Raw genomic sequence first — 16,765 nt, 5'->3', positions numbered from 1 at the left:
GAAAAGCTTTCAACAAGATATGATGACTAAAATTACTCTCATTATTGCTTATCACGTTCAAACCGATGGTCAAATAGAGAGAACAATACAAACCATTGAAGATATGCTATTGCTTATCACCTTCAAACCGATGGTCAAACAGAGAGAACAATACAAACCATTGAAGATATGTTGCGAGCATGTGTCTAAAAATTCAGTTGTAATTGAAGTGAACATATCTACCTTTAAATGTGTTCGCCTACAATAAAAATTACCCTAACAGTATTTGAATGGCTCCATATGAAGCCTTGTACGAACAAAAATGTTGATTACATCTCTACTGGGATGAAGCAGGAGAGAAAGTCATCATCGGGCAAGAGCTTGTCCAAAAAACAGTGAACAATATAACAATCATCTGAGAAAGACTCAGAGTTGCTCAGGACCGACATAAAAGTTGGCTTGATCTATCGAGAAGATCAGTAGATTTTCCGTTGAAGAAATTTTTATGTAAAAGTTTTCCATAATGGAAAGAGTTGTATGATATCTCGAAAAATGTCAGAACTCGTATTTTTAATCACTCGAACTCAAAATATCATGCTAAAATAAACCATGTATTGTTATAATAAAAAATAACTAAAATTATTTTCAATCAATAAAATTCAAAATATCGTCTCAAACTGAACTCTCTCTTATTTATGAATTATGATCCACAGCTAAAATAAAAATCCAGAAGCCTGCCAGCTGGAAACATACTTAACCGACCGACAACAAAGATGACTCATAATAAATTAAACTAAACATCGAAAAATTTCTCAAAATAAAAAACTTCGAGAACCTCGGTCTTCTTCCTTCCTCTATTTTTACGATCCGGAATCTGAGATCGGGTCGTCTGTATCCAACCCGAATTCGAAACGATGCCATCTCGTAGAAGAGCGCTTCTCAAAGTCATCATTCTCGGCGACAGCGGGCAAGTGGTTGTTGCAATCATACGTTCTTGTTTTTCATTATAAATGTGCGAATCATGTGGATGCTTCTATACATGTGTTGATGTTGGATGTTTTTTATTTGATTGTCTTGGAATGTGAGTCTTTCATTTCTAGGTTTTTTTTTCCTGTGTTTGATGAGCTGATAAGATTTACGACTAGATCATGCAGTAGAGTTGAACGAAAATGCTAGATTATTGAAAATTATTTCTGAAAAATAATTTGTTTCGACGTTTTAAGCATCGGTTTCCTCATTTATCATGTAGTTTAGTTGTATTGTTATGTGAAAAGATGTGTTATCTGTGAAGTTGTTATGTTTAACGTGATTATGGTTATTTTTAAATCAATTTCCTTGGCATGTTTGAAGTATGAATCTTATCGTGACCAACAGGGAAGATACATTTTGGCGTCCATTACTTTTCAAGACATTCACTTTGTTATGATGTCCAACTCCGTTCCTTAAAATCTCAAATTTTGATTGTTCTGTCGAACAGAAAAATGTTGTTTCAGTTTCGTACGGGAAATCAATTATCCAAATGGATGTTGAAACAAAATAAAAGGGGGAAATATTGTGTCTTCACTTATCACTAAAATCCGATACTGAGACCGACACGGAGATGATGTTCCTTGCATTCATTATTTTCATCTGAATTTTCTTGTTTATAGAAAAGCACTATATCACCATTTATGTGAATGCATTGTTGATTGACCTGCGTGGAACTGTGTTGTGCGTGATTTGCAGGGTGGGAAAGACCTCTTTGATGAATCAGTATCCTTGAAAAAATCATATATGTTAGGATAATTGCTCTCACTTAAAGATAGTCTCAACTTGTTTTCTAGATTAATTTCTATTGTGATTTTTCTTGACTGTCATTTAAAGATATGTAAATAAGAAATTTAGCATCCAATACAAGGCCACTATTGGGGCAGATTTTCTGACCAAGGAAGTTCAGTTTGAGGACCGACTCTTTACTTTACAGGTAGGTCGGGAATGTGTTTGATTCATCATGATAGCTGTTATAGAATGGTGTTGTTAATGGTTTTGAGGGATCTTGGTGTGATTTGTGGTTTTAGATGTAAAGGTTTTTGTTATGTTTATATATAAGGTTTTCGATTAAAGTGAGAGAAATTACGGAGGAGTCGAGGACCTAGTTGGTTCATTCAGACAACTTATTTTTCCACAAAGTTAGCACGAAAATCAAGTTCTTAGGACCTTGGATCACTGTGCGATACTGCAAAAGGATTTGGTACCCATGTGTCCTTATGGTGTTTGGGCACCATGATGTAGAAGTTTTTGAGCCAAGATGAGACCCGTACTTGTTTCACATGTCTCATCCCCATGGATAACTTACCTTGGTTGCCAAAATTCTCATATTATGTTTATGCTTCAAAGACCCACTATTGTCACTCTGCTAGATTAGGGTATCAAAAGTTTCATCTGAAAGATAACAGTTTGAGGAAAATATGTTTTGGGTATATTCTTGTTTTCGAACTTTTCGTTTTGAATTTGGACATCCGAACAGATACATGTCTTAGTTAAGCTGTCATACGGCCATATGGGTATCCTTTTGAGTTGAAAAACATGATCAGACAACTGAAATTATGTAATAAATGACCTGTATTTCCATGTACATCTAATACTCTAGCGCAATTCTCAAGATCTTGGACTGACTCTGTTCTTGAATTAGATATGGGATACAGCTGGCCAAGAAAGATTTCAAAGTCTTGGGGTTGCATTTTACCGTGGTGCTGATTGCTGTGTGCTTGTCTATGATGTCAATGTACTTAAATCATTTGATAATCTCAACAACTGGAGAGAAGAATTTCTTATTCAGGTACTTGTGTGGTTCTTTTTGTCTTCTTGCCTGGCTTCAGGTATTTGTTCTATTCATTCTTATTTATTGTGAAACCTGTTGTTCTTTTTCGTTGGTGTCATTTCTTTGTGTGTTTCTGTAAGGACAACACTGCTCTTTCATCGTTCCTCAAATTCACATTTGATTTTTTGTGTGCATCTCTCTTTATAATGGACTGAGAATTTACCAACCACTCTCTTCCTCATGCTTCAAAAGAGGTTGATTAGATTAGATTAGATTTAGTACAAAACATCCAAGGAATTACCCTTGTGGTTTTGAAATATAAATGTTTTATGCTGCTTTTTTTCTTCGCTTTTGTCCGTGCTGGGTAACAAGGGTATGTTTTGTTTTAATGTACTAGGATAGTCTGAAAACTTTTCGACCTTGTTTATGTTCAAAATATATTCCCTTGTGCCATTTATTTAGTTGCCAGTCGTGTACAATTTGAGAACAAAGTTTTGTCGTTTGTGTTGGCCCCACTTCTTTATTAGTTTGAGAAATGAAAAATGCTAACAAAAAGGGAAATTTTCCTGCAGGCAAGTCCATCAGATCCAGATAATTTTCCATTTGTTGTGATTGGCAATAAGATCGATGTGGATGGTGGAAATAGCAGAGTGGTAAGCTTTTCTCTTTATGCTTTTCCTCTTCTTTTTCCCTTTCTTCAGAGAAGCCTTTTTTCCCTGCGATGCACGAGTATTTTTGAAAAGGTCTATACGCTGTCAAGACACAAGTATGGCTCACACTTTAGGAATGCCCCGTTGCTGAAAGAAAAAAATCGAACAAATTTTGGAGGTGGTGACACACTGGAAACCGATGATGCTTGTGGATCTTATTGGTATATTGGAGGAAATGCAATGCTGAACTACTAATGTCTATCATAATTCAGTTCTTGAACCTGTGAACTTTTCTTTTTCATTGAGAATGTTATGCCAACTCAATTGCACTGTTGCAGGTATCTGAGAAAAAGGCTCGGGCTTGGTGTGCCTCAAAAGGGAACATTCCCTACTTCGAGACTTCTGCCAAGGAAGGCACCAATATTGAGGAGGCTTTCCAGGTCATTGCGAAGAATGCCTTGAAGAGTGGTGAAGAAGAAGAAATGTGAGTGATTAAATAAAAAAAACTATATGCTTTCGTTCCAAATCTGGTTCAATAGATTCATTCTGAATGCACTTAAACATCATATTAGTTTGGACATATGTGTTGGGTAAGGCTGTATTGATCCAAACTGCTTGGAATTAGCTCAGCAAGAGAGCTCAGCTTTGACTGAATCAGAGTTGAGTTAATAGCTCGTCTGCTGTCTTAAGTCAAGGTAGAGTTCTGCTGTCTCAGGCTAGAGGACACGTTAAGAATCGAGCCAATGTTTTCTCGACTTCCAAATATTATTTGAATTGGTGTGGCCCCTAATCAACTATTTTTGGAAATATATGAGGGCCATATAATTGTCAAACTCGTGCTAGATTGTTGCTAGAAAAAACTGAGCTCGTCAAAAGCTCGAACCAGATAAACTTGACCGAGTCAGGCTTGACTTGACCCCAAGTATTGTAATATGACACCCTGAGTTTAAGTTCGAATTTAATTTGGATAGTTGGAACAAAGGTAATGCAATTTTCATTAGGTTCTATTGTGGCTGGGTGAGAATTAAAGATGCATCTTAACATAATACAATGCAATGGTAGCTTCTTGATTGTTTTCTAAATTTGGAGAAAAATTTTGGTGGCATTGAAGGTACTTACCCGACACGATTGACGTTGCAAGTGGCCGTCAGCAGAGGTCAGGTGGATGCGAGTGCTGACCAGACAGTTTTATGTACAATTCTAAATGCTTTTGTTGTCCTATTGGTTGAATGTGCGTGTATCATCTTCGATTTTGGCAAGAGATATGTAACACTACTGTTTACCAACTCTTAATTTTGTCCGGTTTGAACTATAGCAATAAATTAATTGGTCCGTCTCTAAATTGGCTTGCCCCTCGGTTTCTTATGACAAATGCAGATATAATCTTCTTCAGTTCTCGTTTCATCATTTATTACTTCGCTTTATGTTGGCCACGAGTAACCTAGCAGATTAGAAAATCATTGGATTCACCCTTTGACCCAAGTTTGGCCTAAAAGTTGAATGTGTCAGTGCACGACTATAAAAAGAAAAATCAGTTATATTTGAGCAAAATACATGGAAAACTAGCTTGAGTATGCATTTATAAATACAAAAATTGTACCTGGAACTGCCTAGCACAACTAATACAATAGTTTGGGGTCATTTAATCTACATAACTAGTACAAAAGGTTGTAAGGAGAATCAATCACCCTGTCCAGTCGAAGGAATTCACTGAGTTTTCCTATTCTTTCTTGGCGTGTATGAGACAATATTGTTGCTATCGGAAATTTTGAATAAAATACATGCTTAGAATTCTACAATCAAGAACTCTCAGATCATGCTAAGAAAATGATTTCTCAAAAAATGCTCAAGCAACTACTTTGCGCCAAATGAAGAAAACTTAACTGAATTGGGTTGCATCGAACTTCCTGCAGCATTTATGTGCGTGAAAGTGCTTGAAGCAGGATTTGGAGCCATTGTTGGTCGTGAAATAGGTGGTCTTAGGGTGTTCGTTCCCATCAAGGGTCTTAATCCCTGGTTCGGAAAATTAGATGCTGGTGCTGGTGCTCTGTTGGAAGGTAAATGGTGCGAAGTAGGCCGAGCAGATGCTGGCATCCCAAGTCGTGTCGCAATAATCTGTGCTCTCTCTTGGAAAAGCCTCTGTTTTGACCTATCCAACTGTTCTTTAACACGCAAAACCACATTTTCCAAGTCACCAAAGAGAGCCAATTTTGTTTCGAGTTTGTGCAACTGCAAACAAGGAAGTCTGAGCAATCAGCGGAAGCACAGAAACGTGTATAAAAGCAGATAGAAAGAGAGAGATCACGTAGAACTCGAGGTTAATTATGCTCAACTTTATCACAGATAACAGAAACGAAAAAATGAAGCCCAGATTCCATACAAAGTCATGTCTCAAAAATATTATTTCGGATCCAATCCTGAGCTTTGGCCGTCTTTTAGAGTGTAACTTGTTAACATATATGCATAACTTCAATCATGCTTATAATAGAGCTCTAAATAGGAAGTTCAACAAGAACTAATGGCAAATACGAGCAGCTATATAAAGTACAACTTTCAGTGACAAATCGGAAATGCAAGCTTCAAATTTCACTCTCAAACAAATCAAGTTAATTTGGACTCTTGCACGACAACTTCATGAAATGATACGCTCAGACCAGTACAAAAGTGTGAATGATCCAAGATATGACTCAAACCATTAAATCCATTCGCAGTTCCATCAGCAGGAGACTAGAGAGTGTATATTTGTGGTTATAGTACCTGTCTTTCTACCAGTAATATAGCAAGCTGACGAATTTGGCTTTCCTCTTCATCCGCTAGAAGCTTTGATTTTACTGCTGCAGCTGAAAGGGCAGTCACTGCAGCACGCTTTAATTTGTTGATATCAAGATCATTTTTAGTAACCCGGGAATTCTTCTTTTTACCATCATGCTCTTTGGCTTCTTTATCACCTGCATTAGCATTTGATAGAAGGCATCCAATAAGATCCTCCCAGAAATATCTTTTAACAATTCTTCTTTTATAGGTTACCACATGTTCTCAGTGAAAAATCCAGGTTGTTCATTTATGCGCTATTATAGAACTTAAGATACACACACAAGGAAAAAAGAAACCTATTTATTGCTGGAAATCAAAGTGTAGCCCAGTGATGTAACATATTATGGAGATGAATTTCTCCAACGCAAATAAAAAACTAACTGGTTTTTGTGCCATTCATTTCCAGTTCACCTGTAAAGGAATAGTTGATGAATAGATTGTTCAATTATTTCCATTAACTAGTGAAACTCCAAAACCTTCTTCCAACTGATGAAAAGTGCTAAATAGAATTTTGAATTGCACCTTTTCTTCTCTCTTTTTCCATTGCTGAATCTGACATAAAAAAAGGCTTAGTATCTTCCTTTTCTGAGTTAGATGTCATTTTTTTATCTTTCAGAGGAGCTTCAGACTGACACAACTCCATATCTGAACCTCCATTATCTGATTCTTTTACATGATTAAAATTAAGGTGGGTATGTGACCCCGAAACACCTGATGCTTCAGCATCTTTTAGAGACTGCTTCCTTGGAAATTCAGATTTGTCACTACTGGTAGAAGCAACGAGTTTCTGTTCAGAGGAAGCATCCTTTTTTTCTTTATGTTCCTCAGAACTAGATTCCTTGTTTTCTTCCTTGTCATCATCTTGAATGCTGATACCCTGAACAGCTGAATCAGGTGTTTCCTCATTCTGCTTTTCAACATGTTCATTCCCGTCTTTCTCAATTTCATCCTCAACAGTTTCAGTAGCAGCGCTGCAAAATTTTTCAATTGATATCAGAAATAATATTCATGTTACAAGGAATGATTAAGTATAGAAATTCACAAACCCTTCGGAGTCCGCCAGCTTTTTCTTCTCATCTGGTGGGTCTTCCATAGGTAAACAGTGTCTCACAGCGAGTTGTTCGCTGGGATGTTTGGCAGATAAAGCTTTTAAGAAGCTATGAACTGATGCACTTGCAATATTAGGTTCCACCAATCGCACTAGAAATGCTGCCTAAGAAGAGAAAATAGACTAGGTAGGAAGCAAACAAAAAAAATAGGTGTAGGATTTACAGATTATAAACTCACTGCAACCAGTTTTGCGTTCAACAAGTAGTTCATACACCAATGCAAATATATGAAAAGTTACTCAATTTGGGAGAAAAGGAAAAGATAATCCACATACCAATGCCATCACTGGATTACCCGCCTCAGCAAATGATAGTTTATCCCCTGGTGAAGAAAGAGAACCCACAGCTTCAAATGCGTCCTTCAAGGCTTTCTGCGTAAAGTTTTCCATAAATTCAAGGCTCTTATCTGAATCATCAACTTCTTCTGGTTTTGTGATTTCCATTGGGCTGGATGAGGCCCGGTTGTCTGTGGCATCACCCTCATTTTCTGTTTTCTCAGTGACATCTTTAACATCCGTATCTGTGTCGTGATCAGCTTTCAGCGATGAATTTTCGGTAGTGGTGGAAACTGGTAATCCAATTTCTTTAGGAATCACATCGTTTTCATCATCACTATTGAAAAACACATCTCCAATCGGCATTTGGACAAAGTGCAGTATACACTGAGCTTTTGTTTTTGTGGCCACATGCTCAGCGATCTCACTCCAATTATCTCTGAACAACTCTATTGCTTCAAGAAGTAAAAGAGTCTCTTGATCTGTCCATTTCCCTCCACTAACACCACCGGCTTCAGCTGATTCCATGAGAATGAAATCTGACACGGACATATCCGAGCCAAACTTTCCATTGTTGAAGCATTCAGCACATAAATCAAAATCTGCCTGTGCTCAGATTGAGTTCAGCAATCATGTAAGTTACCATGAAAGATGTAGGGGAAGAAACAATCAACCTTGGATAATTAAAACCAGAAAGAGTTTTGGAGGTATAAATAAATGACAAATACTAGAAAAATCAGGGAGCCGGTGAAAGAAAGTCCAAATGAAAGATTAAAGAACAAATCTAAGAGTTGCCTAAAAGATAGATGAAGAGGTTATAAATGCTAGAAAAAAGCTCCCAACTTCCATAACTAGTCACAAGAGTACCATCTATTGTTAGTTAATAAATAAGCAGAAAAAGTGATTCGCTTGGATTCCGACAATATTTTGCAATATACAAAACAAAACTGAAATGCCAATAATCAAAAAATCAACCATCCAAGTTGAGGGTGATTTTCCTTGTTCATCAACATTTTGGTTACTCGCAGACAGCTCTTTTGATTGGATTGTTGTCTTTCACGTTAGATTTTACTTCCTTTTTATGCTTTTTTCTATCCCATGACAGTTCACACCTTCCAATACATATGTGAAAGATGAAACTCCTGAATATTTTCAGGTTAGAACATTCTTGAAATTACCCAAGTTTCACATTAGAAACTAACTTTAAAACAGTGAAGGATCTAAACTTGCCCGGAATAAACCACAAATGTCCTGCATTTGCACCGCTTCTAGGTTTCACCTAAATTACAACCTCAACTCAATGCAAGTAAAAACAACAAGTCGGTGATTATTAATATGACACCTATCCTCTACTCTCTAGAGATTAGAATTTGTTTGGCACGTCAGGAGTCTCAATGGGAAATATTTGAATAAAAGTCCATACAGAAACGGGCTTGCCATCATCTTCTTCTAAAAACAATTAGTTGCACTTTGATTGTTGAGCATACATATGATTAGAGGAATGCACAAACATTAAAATTGCCGAATAATGTTAGTTCACGCTTATAAGACATAAAGCATTACAAAAAATATTGAACTGCCAGAGTAGACGATCAACGCAAAGAAAGAGCAGTGCCAGAGACAGAAACCTGCTTCTGGCAATGATAACGTTTCCGGGAACAATCTGTTGAACAAGAATTGCAATGGTATCCGACAGAAGGACCCTCAGACTTATTCAGTTCTTCAGCAATGACAGAATCGGGCACCAATCCAGAAGACATGGAAGGCATCTCCGTATTTGTCTTAGTAACAACAGGAGTCCATGATTCCACTGTTTCAAACTGAAATAGTTTTTCAACCAAAGAGTCCTTTTTTCTTGCTTCATCATCATCAACAGTAACAGTAGCAACAGGTTCATTCCTTGGGAATGGATGATAATTGATCAGACCCCAGTAGTCTAGAAACTCCATCACCTCTTGCCTAGCATCCAAATCTCCAACTGTGAGCTCGGAAAGTTGTTCCAACTCAATTTGAGAATTTGGATTAAAATGAAACTTCTTCATTATCCAATTGCGTATCTCCATGTATATTTCTGGAGTCCTACTCTCAGATTTCCCACTGAAGAAAGAAGGCATCATCCTCTCCTCCAGAGTATGAATTTTGTTCCAAGAAAACCAACCTAGAACATACAAGACACTTTTTTTTTGTAAGTTTCGCTTAGAAAATGGACAGAAAATTCTAACAGGTCTACCTAGTATTATTTCTGCACAACTGCCTGGCAGTCGAATGTATAAAACGTTTATCCAACAGTTCAACATGTTTTCCTACATAAAACCTCGCTAAATTAAATAAGCAGATTCAAGTCCATACACACACAGATTTGCATTTCCAGATTCTGAAATTACAATGTGAATTTTAAAATACTTGCCCAAATTTCTCAAACCCTGAGTCTTTAAGACCAGAAAACTAAGCTTCGGAAGTGAACATTTCACTGCACAGTGCCAAATAAATTTCAATTATTGCATTTTCTCAAATTCACCAAACTAACACTTCACTCCCCTTAATTCGACAATTGAACGGATTCAAAAGGTTAAATTCTTTGAAAAATAATAGATCGTAAAGTTTTCAACCGCACAAACTTGCACAGCTCTAAAAATCCAAACAAATGGTTGAAGCTAAAAAAAAATGTTCGTGCAAACGACATTCCAACAATATTGAATCGTCACTCACTCACCAGCATGAATAGGCACCACATGGGCATTCGAGTCTCTCGATATAATGGCTTCGTATTCGGCCTCAATCTCTGCCTCCAACTCCTCCCAATTTTCACTAACTCTCCTCAACTCCTCCGCCTTCGCCTCCGATTCGACCTTAAAATCCGACGCATCCAGAGATAACTAGTACCATTGTTAGGCTGAAACTCGTGCCCTAGTGCAAGGTCCATTAAGGTGGATCGGAGGAAAAGGCACCACGGGCGTCTTTTCCCTAGCCTGTCTCTTAGAGGACGTCGCTTGAGGATCTGTGCCACCGAAGCCGCTATTGATTGGCGCCGATTTCCGTTTTTGTGCACCACCTCTCCTCCGAGACGACGTCAAGGCTCCGAAATCAGATTATAACCATCGATGGCCGCCGTCGGCGGGGTTCCGGTGGAATCTCTTCGCTTTTCCTCCATTGTCACTGAACACTTTTCCAGCCGCCGCTCGACTCTATGTGTATCTCAATTGATTTTATATTCTGCGACGCAGCCTCACGGTAACACAGAGCAACGCCGTAAACTCTTGATCTACGCCGTCCATTTGATCTCAATTATTGAGATTTGACGAGTGCTGATTCGACAAATAGCTGCGGAGTTTTTAAATTTAAAAAATTAATAAATGTGTTTTCTTGATATATAATTTGTTAAATTTATAATGTGTTATTTTATATAGGCAGGAAACCAATAATCTTCATGTGTGCGAAAGTCATTAAGGAAAATTTTGGTATAACAACGCCACGTATCAGATTCCTCACTTTGATCCCAAGCCTCAGATGGTATCAGAGCCATGGAATAGTCTGGATAATAATTTAGCACTTTTTATTCAAATGAATATTTTCAGTTTAAAAGAAACTGTTCAAAACAGTTTAAATGAAGAATATGATTTACCTGAGTATTTAGATTTATTGAATAAATGGACTATTCCTAAAATAGATTCTAAAATGATCTATAAGTTATGAACTTTTGAAAGAATTGGTTTTAAACAGGTAGTTAAAACTACAGAATCATCAATACCACTTCATAATAATGAAATGGTTATTAGATTGTTAAACAATAAAGATATTTTACCTTATAGGAAAAATTACAGATTCATGCATATAGGTTTAATACAAATAGCTTTTAGACCTTTAACATTAGAAGGACTACCAGAAAGCTTCATAGCAGCTTTAGATATGGTAGAAATTTGAATTGGAAAAATCTTCTATGAGAATAATTCAATCTAGTCTGGCACATGGTCTAGTATATTTTGATATTTATCCGAATTTATATTTATCTTTGTCTGATATTAATATATTAGATTCTTTAACATTAAATGTTAAAACTCATGGTTATAATTATACTCCTGGCACAGAAGTTATATGTATCTGTTATCGTATTTATTATAAACCATTATTTACACTGAATCCTATGTGTAAAGAATAGATAAACAATTAAATGAAACTATTCTTATAGAAACTAATTTTAATAGATCGAATATTACAACCCGTAGATCTATAAAATGAGAAGAAATTGAATTTCCAGAAAACTGGATAATTGAACAAGTTGTTCCTAGAAATCCTATAATAAATAGGGATTTACAACAATTTATACAGAATAATGAAGGATCTGTTCAAATACAGTTTAATAATGAACAAAAAAGATTATTGTCATCTTCTACCTATACTAGATCAAGATCTAATCATTCTTTTATTTCACCTTTAGATTATATGGTGGATATTCCTCAAACTTCTAGAGTTTCTACTTCTCAGATAAGAGAAGATGTTGAGTCTTCTGTACAAGATACAGTAGATGAATTAATAATTAATCAAAACGATATTGTTCATAAAAGTAACTTTCAAAAGGTTAAAGAAACTGATACAGTTTCAGAAATGAATTTTAGTATTTAATGGATAGTAAATCAAAAATTGATTTTACTAAAGGATCTCTTTGCTCGAGCAAGGATCAATGCAGAATTTTATTTACCCAAATGAGAATCTTTCAGAAATTGGTACTTTAAAAGTTTGTCTGAAGATGAGTTGATTATATTGTTACAGAATTTTATAAATATTGTGAAAACCAGAATAAATTGATTCATTTTGTTCCTTGGTTTTTTTAAAACATTTATTATAGATTATATTTCTATTCTTGAAAGAAATTATAAACTTTCTTCTGGACAGATTCAAAATCTGTTTATCCTTCTCAACAATCTTTTATTATAGAAAAAAATAATAAAATTTTAAATTTTACTGCTTTTTTCTAATTATTTGAGAATGATATGTTACAAATAACTGTAAACATATTAATCAGATAATTGAAAAACAGAATTATACAAATTTGTATCTTACGATAATAGGAGAAGAGATAGTTTCTCTTAAGGATCGTATTGATAAAATTATTCTGGCTATTAATCAATTAAACCAGATGTTTATATACAGTCTAAAGAAGAAGAAACTAATATTGTTTTATTGCGACTTCTTCTATTCAATCCCCTCCAGATATAAATGATTTTAAATTTAAATCTTCTGTTTCTAATATAGAAAAAATATTAGAAGGAAAATTTAAAAATCTTAATTTGAATACTCTTAATGAAGAGGTCGATAATGATGAGAATCATTATGAAGAAGAAATTAATAAAATTAAATGGGCAGATAGACCTAACCCAAAATAAATATTATTATAATATACCTACTCCATGGATGTTCTTATTGAAGAACAAAGAATATCTATTTGCTAATAGTTATAATAAGAAAAGTATTTATGAATGGAATATTGATGGTTTAGTGATAAGCAAATTTATAATACTGCTCACAGAATGCTTATGTATAGTACTGTGTGTAAAACTTCAGGCAATACTGATAAAAATATTGCTAAGATGATTATATCAGGTTTACTGGCCAACTTAAAGGTTGGTGGGATAATTATTTAAATCAATTCCAAAAAGAAGATATTATTAATTCATAAAATGAGAATAATATTCAATCAGAAAATGTGTTATTCATTAATAATGACTATGATTGAACATTTTACTGGTAAATTCACTGATGATAGTGAAAAGATTCGTACTTTATTAAGTAATCTAAAATGTAAAACACTTACTGATTTTAGATGGTATAAAGATACCTTTTTATCTCGTATATATGAGATACCAGATTGTAATAATAGTTTCTGGAAAGCTAAATTTATAGATGGTTTACCTTTTCTATTTGCTGAAAGAATTAGAAAAATTAAGAAAAGATGAGATTAATATTCCATATGATAATTATACTTATGGAAATTTAATTAATACTTGCATTAAAGAGGGTTTAGCTCTCTGTAATGAATTAAAATTAAATAATCAAATTAAAAGACAGAATTTACTTGAGAAAAAACAATTAGGTAAATTTTGTGATCAATTTGGTATGGACTTACCTAATAAAGGTAAGAAGAAAATTAAAGAAAAAGATGAAAAACTTTATAGAAAGAAAAGACATTTGTCTGATAGACAAAGAGATAAAAAGAAGAAAAGAAAAGAAAGCCGTGATTTACGGAAAGAAGAAAAATACAAAAATAAATTAATAATTTGTAGAAAATGTAAAAAGCCAGGACATTATGCTAATCAATGTTGGGCTAAAAACAAAATTAATAATTTAGATATAGATGATAATCTAAAAGAAACATTATTTAAAATAATAATGGATTCGAATAATAATTCTGACAGTGAAACTGAGAATTTTTCAGAATCTTATATTTCAGAAGAAATATAGATAGTGAATCAGAATTTCTGATGATTTAATGAATGTAATAATTGTATACAAGGAAAATCTTGTTTAAATCATATAGAAGATAAAAATGATGAATTTTATAAACTCATGTCTCAATTCAATGATTTAAATATTAATGTGTTAACTAACAATAATATTTTAGAATTCCTTAAAATGATTAAGGATCCAGTATTAAAATACAATTATTGATCAAATGGAGAATACTGCTTCAACTAGCAATAATAATAATAATATTCTTGTTAAACAAGAACAAGCTTACTATGAAAGAAGTTAAAAATCTTTCAACAGAAATATAGTAAACAAATCCAGTTACTATACAGGATTTAGTTAAAGAAATAGAAAATCTTAAAGAACAAGTAAAAATTTTACAACACAATAATAATAGTTTAAATTATCGTGTTTCAATCATTGAAACTAATAATAATAATTCAGTTAATAATTCTGATAGTTTTGATAATCTCAAGATATTTCTTTTCCTGATCCAGATAAAAAACATTTAGTTTTATGATATATCTCAAAAATGGTATACCAATATAACTTTATTAATTGAAAATTCTTATAAAAGAATTTCATTGCTATGATTGATAGTGGTGCAGACTTAAATGTTATACAGGAAGGATTAATTCCTAAATATTTCATAAAACTACTCATTCTCTCTCTCATGCAGGAGGAGAACCATTAGAAATAAATTATAAATTACCAAAAGTTATATTTGCAAAGATAAAAACTGTATTCAAACCAGTTTTTATTAGCAAAAGATATTTCTAGCCAACTTATACTTGGTCTTCCTTTATTTATCAAATTTATCCTTTAACTTATGTTGATGAAACAGGTATTATAGGAACTTTTCAAGGTAATCCTATTTCCTTTAAGTTCATAACTAAACCTGTTCATAGAATTCTTAATGAATTACAAGAAAAGATTGATAGGAAAACTTTTCAGATTAATTCTTTAAAAGAAGAAGTTAATATATTAACTATAGATGATAAATTAAAATCCTAAATTACAGGAAAAATAAACTTATTTATAATAAGTTCTTAGAAATATGTAATGATCTTCCAAATGCTTTTTGGAATAGAAAGAAGCATATTATATCTCTTCCATATGAAGAGAATTTTGATGAAAAGAATATTCCTACCAAGGCTCGTCCTTGTCAAATGAATTCTGAATATTTAGAATTATGTAAGAATGAAATTCATTCTTTATTAGAAAAAGGTTTGATAAAGCCTTCTCAATCTCCTTGGTCATGTACTGCTTTTTATGTTAATAAACATTCTGAACAGGAAAGAGGTGTTCCAAGATTAGTCATAAATTATAAACCTCTTAATAAGGTTTTAAAATGGATTAGGCATCCTATTCCTAATAAAAAAGATTTATTAGATAGACTTGTTAATGCTATCATATTTTCAAAATTTGATTTAAAATCAGGATTTTGGCAGATTCAGGTAGAAGAATCTGATAGATATAAAACTGCTTTTAATGTTCCAATAGGACATTATGAATGGACAGTAATGCCATTTGGCCTTAAAAATGCCCCTTCTGAATTTCAACAAATTATGAATGATATTTTTTATAATTACAGCAATTTTATAATTGTTTATATTGATGATATCTTAGTATTTTCTAATGATATTGAAAACATTTTAAACATTTAGATATGTTTAAAAATATTGTTATTCAAAATGGACTTGTTATCTCAAAATCTAAAATGATTTTATTTCAAACAATATTAGATTTCTTGGTCATATGATTGAAAAGGAAAAATAATTCCTATACAGAGAAGTATAGAATTTGGTTCAAAATTTCCTGATATTATAACTGATAAAACTCAGTTACAGAGATTTTTAGGAAGTTTAAATTATATTTCTCCTTATATTAAAGATCTTACTAAAGATTCTGCTATCTTATATGATAGATTAAAAAAAATCCTTTACCTTGGTCTGAAAGACATACAATAGCTGTTAAAATATTAAGGAAAAGGTTAAAAATCTTCCTTGTCTTATGCTTGCTAATCCCCAATGGGATAAAATGTTGAAACTGATGCTTCAGATATAGGTTTTGGAGGAATCTTAAAACAGAAAGATCCCCAAAATAAACAAGAATATCTTATTAGATTTTATTCTGGAAATGGAATAATGCCCAAAAAATTACTCCACAGTAGCAAAAGAAATTTAGCTATTGTCAGATGTATTTTAAAATTTCAAGATGATTTATATAATCAAAAGTTTATTATAAAAACTGACTGCAAATCTGCAAAATTTATGTTTAATAAAGATTTTAAACATGATGTTCTAAACAAATGTTTGCAAGATGGCAGGCTCATTTAGCTCCTTTTGATTTTGAAATCATTTATAAAAAGGTGAAGATAATCACTTGCCAGATTTCTTAACTCGAGAATATTTATCCTAATGTTTTATCTACAGATATGTATTCCGAGGAAGAGGAGAGTCCTCTTATAGAGGGCGAGGTGGTAGGGGAAAACCCCCTAATATCATTGCACAGCATGGTAAACAGAGGCTTATAGCCCAAACTTATCCAGTTCATCAGCCAGTAATACTGAGCAAAATAATGAGTTATACAATGAATTTCAAGAATTCTTGAAACAAAAGCAGAAGTAATACAGATTCTCAATCTTCAGCATCATATGCTAATATCATCAAGAAG

The 16,765-nt window shown here is 33.5% G+C and overlaps 1 protein-coding gene and 1 pseudogene across 1 annotated transcript; one reads left to right on the top strand and one right to left on the bottom strand.

Moving 5' to 3' along the window:
- Window positions 1-724: 724 nt before the first annotated feature.
- On the top strand, window positions 725-4,771 carry LOC142535339 (ras-related protein Rab7-like). The gene is made up of 7 exons (XM_075641756.1): window positions 725-946; window positions 1,705-1,731; window positions 1,843-1,942; window positions 2,651-2,797; window positions 3,352-3,432; window positions 3,768-3,913; window positions 4,541-4,771. The coding sequence occupies exons 1-7, from the start codon at window positions 894-896 to the stop codon at window positions 4,605-4,607; spliced, it is 621 nt and encodes a 206-aa protein (XP_075497871.1). The 5' UTR covers window positions 725-893; the 3' UTR covers window positions 4,608-4,771.
- A 211-nt stretch (window positions 4,772-4,982) lies between these two features.
- LOC142535338 (SWI/SNF complex subunit SWI3D-like) lies at window positions 4,983-10,790 on the bottom strand (annotated as a pseudogene).
- Window positions 10,791-16,765: the final 5,975 nt, after the last annotated feature.

This window comes from Primulina tabacum, unplaced genomic scaffold (assembly GCF_025594145.1).
Source record: "Primulina tabacum isolate GXHZ01 unplaced genomic scaffold, ASM2559414v2 Contig946, whole genome shotgun sequence".
In the NCBI taxonomy this organism is placed as follows: Eukaryota; Viridiplantae; Streptophyta; class Magnoliopsida; order Lamiales; family Gesneriaceae; genus Primulina; species Primulina tabacum.
Note: the sequence above shows the minus strand (reverse complement) of the source record. Positions and strands in the feature narration are given on the sequence as shown.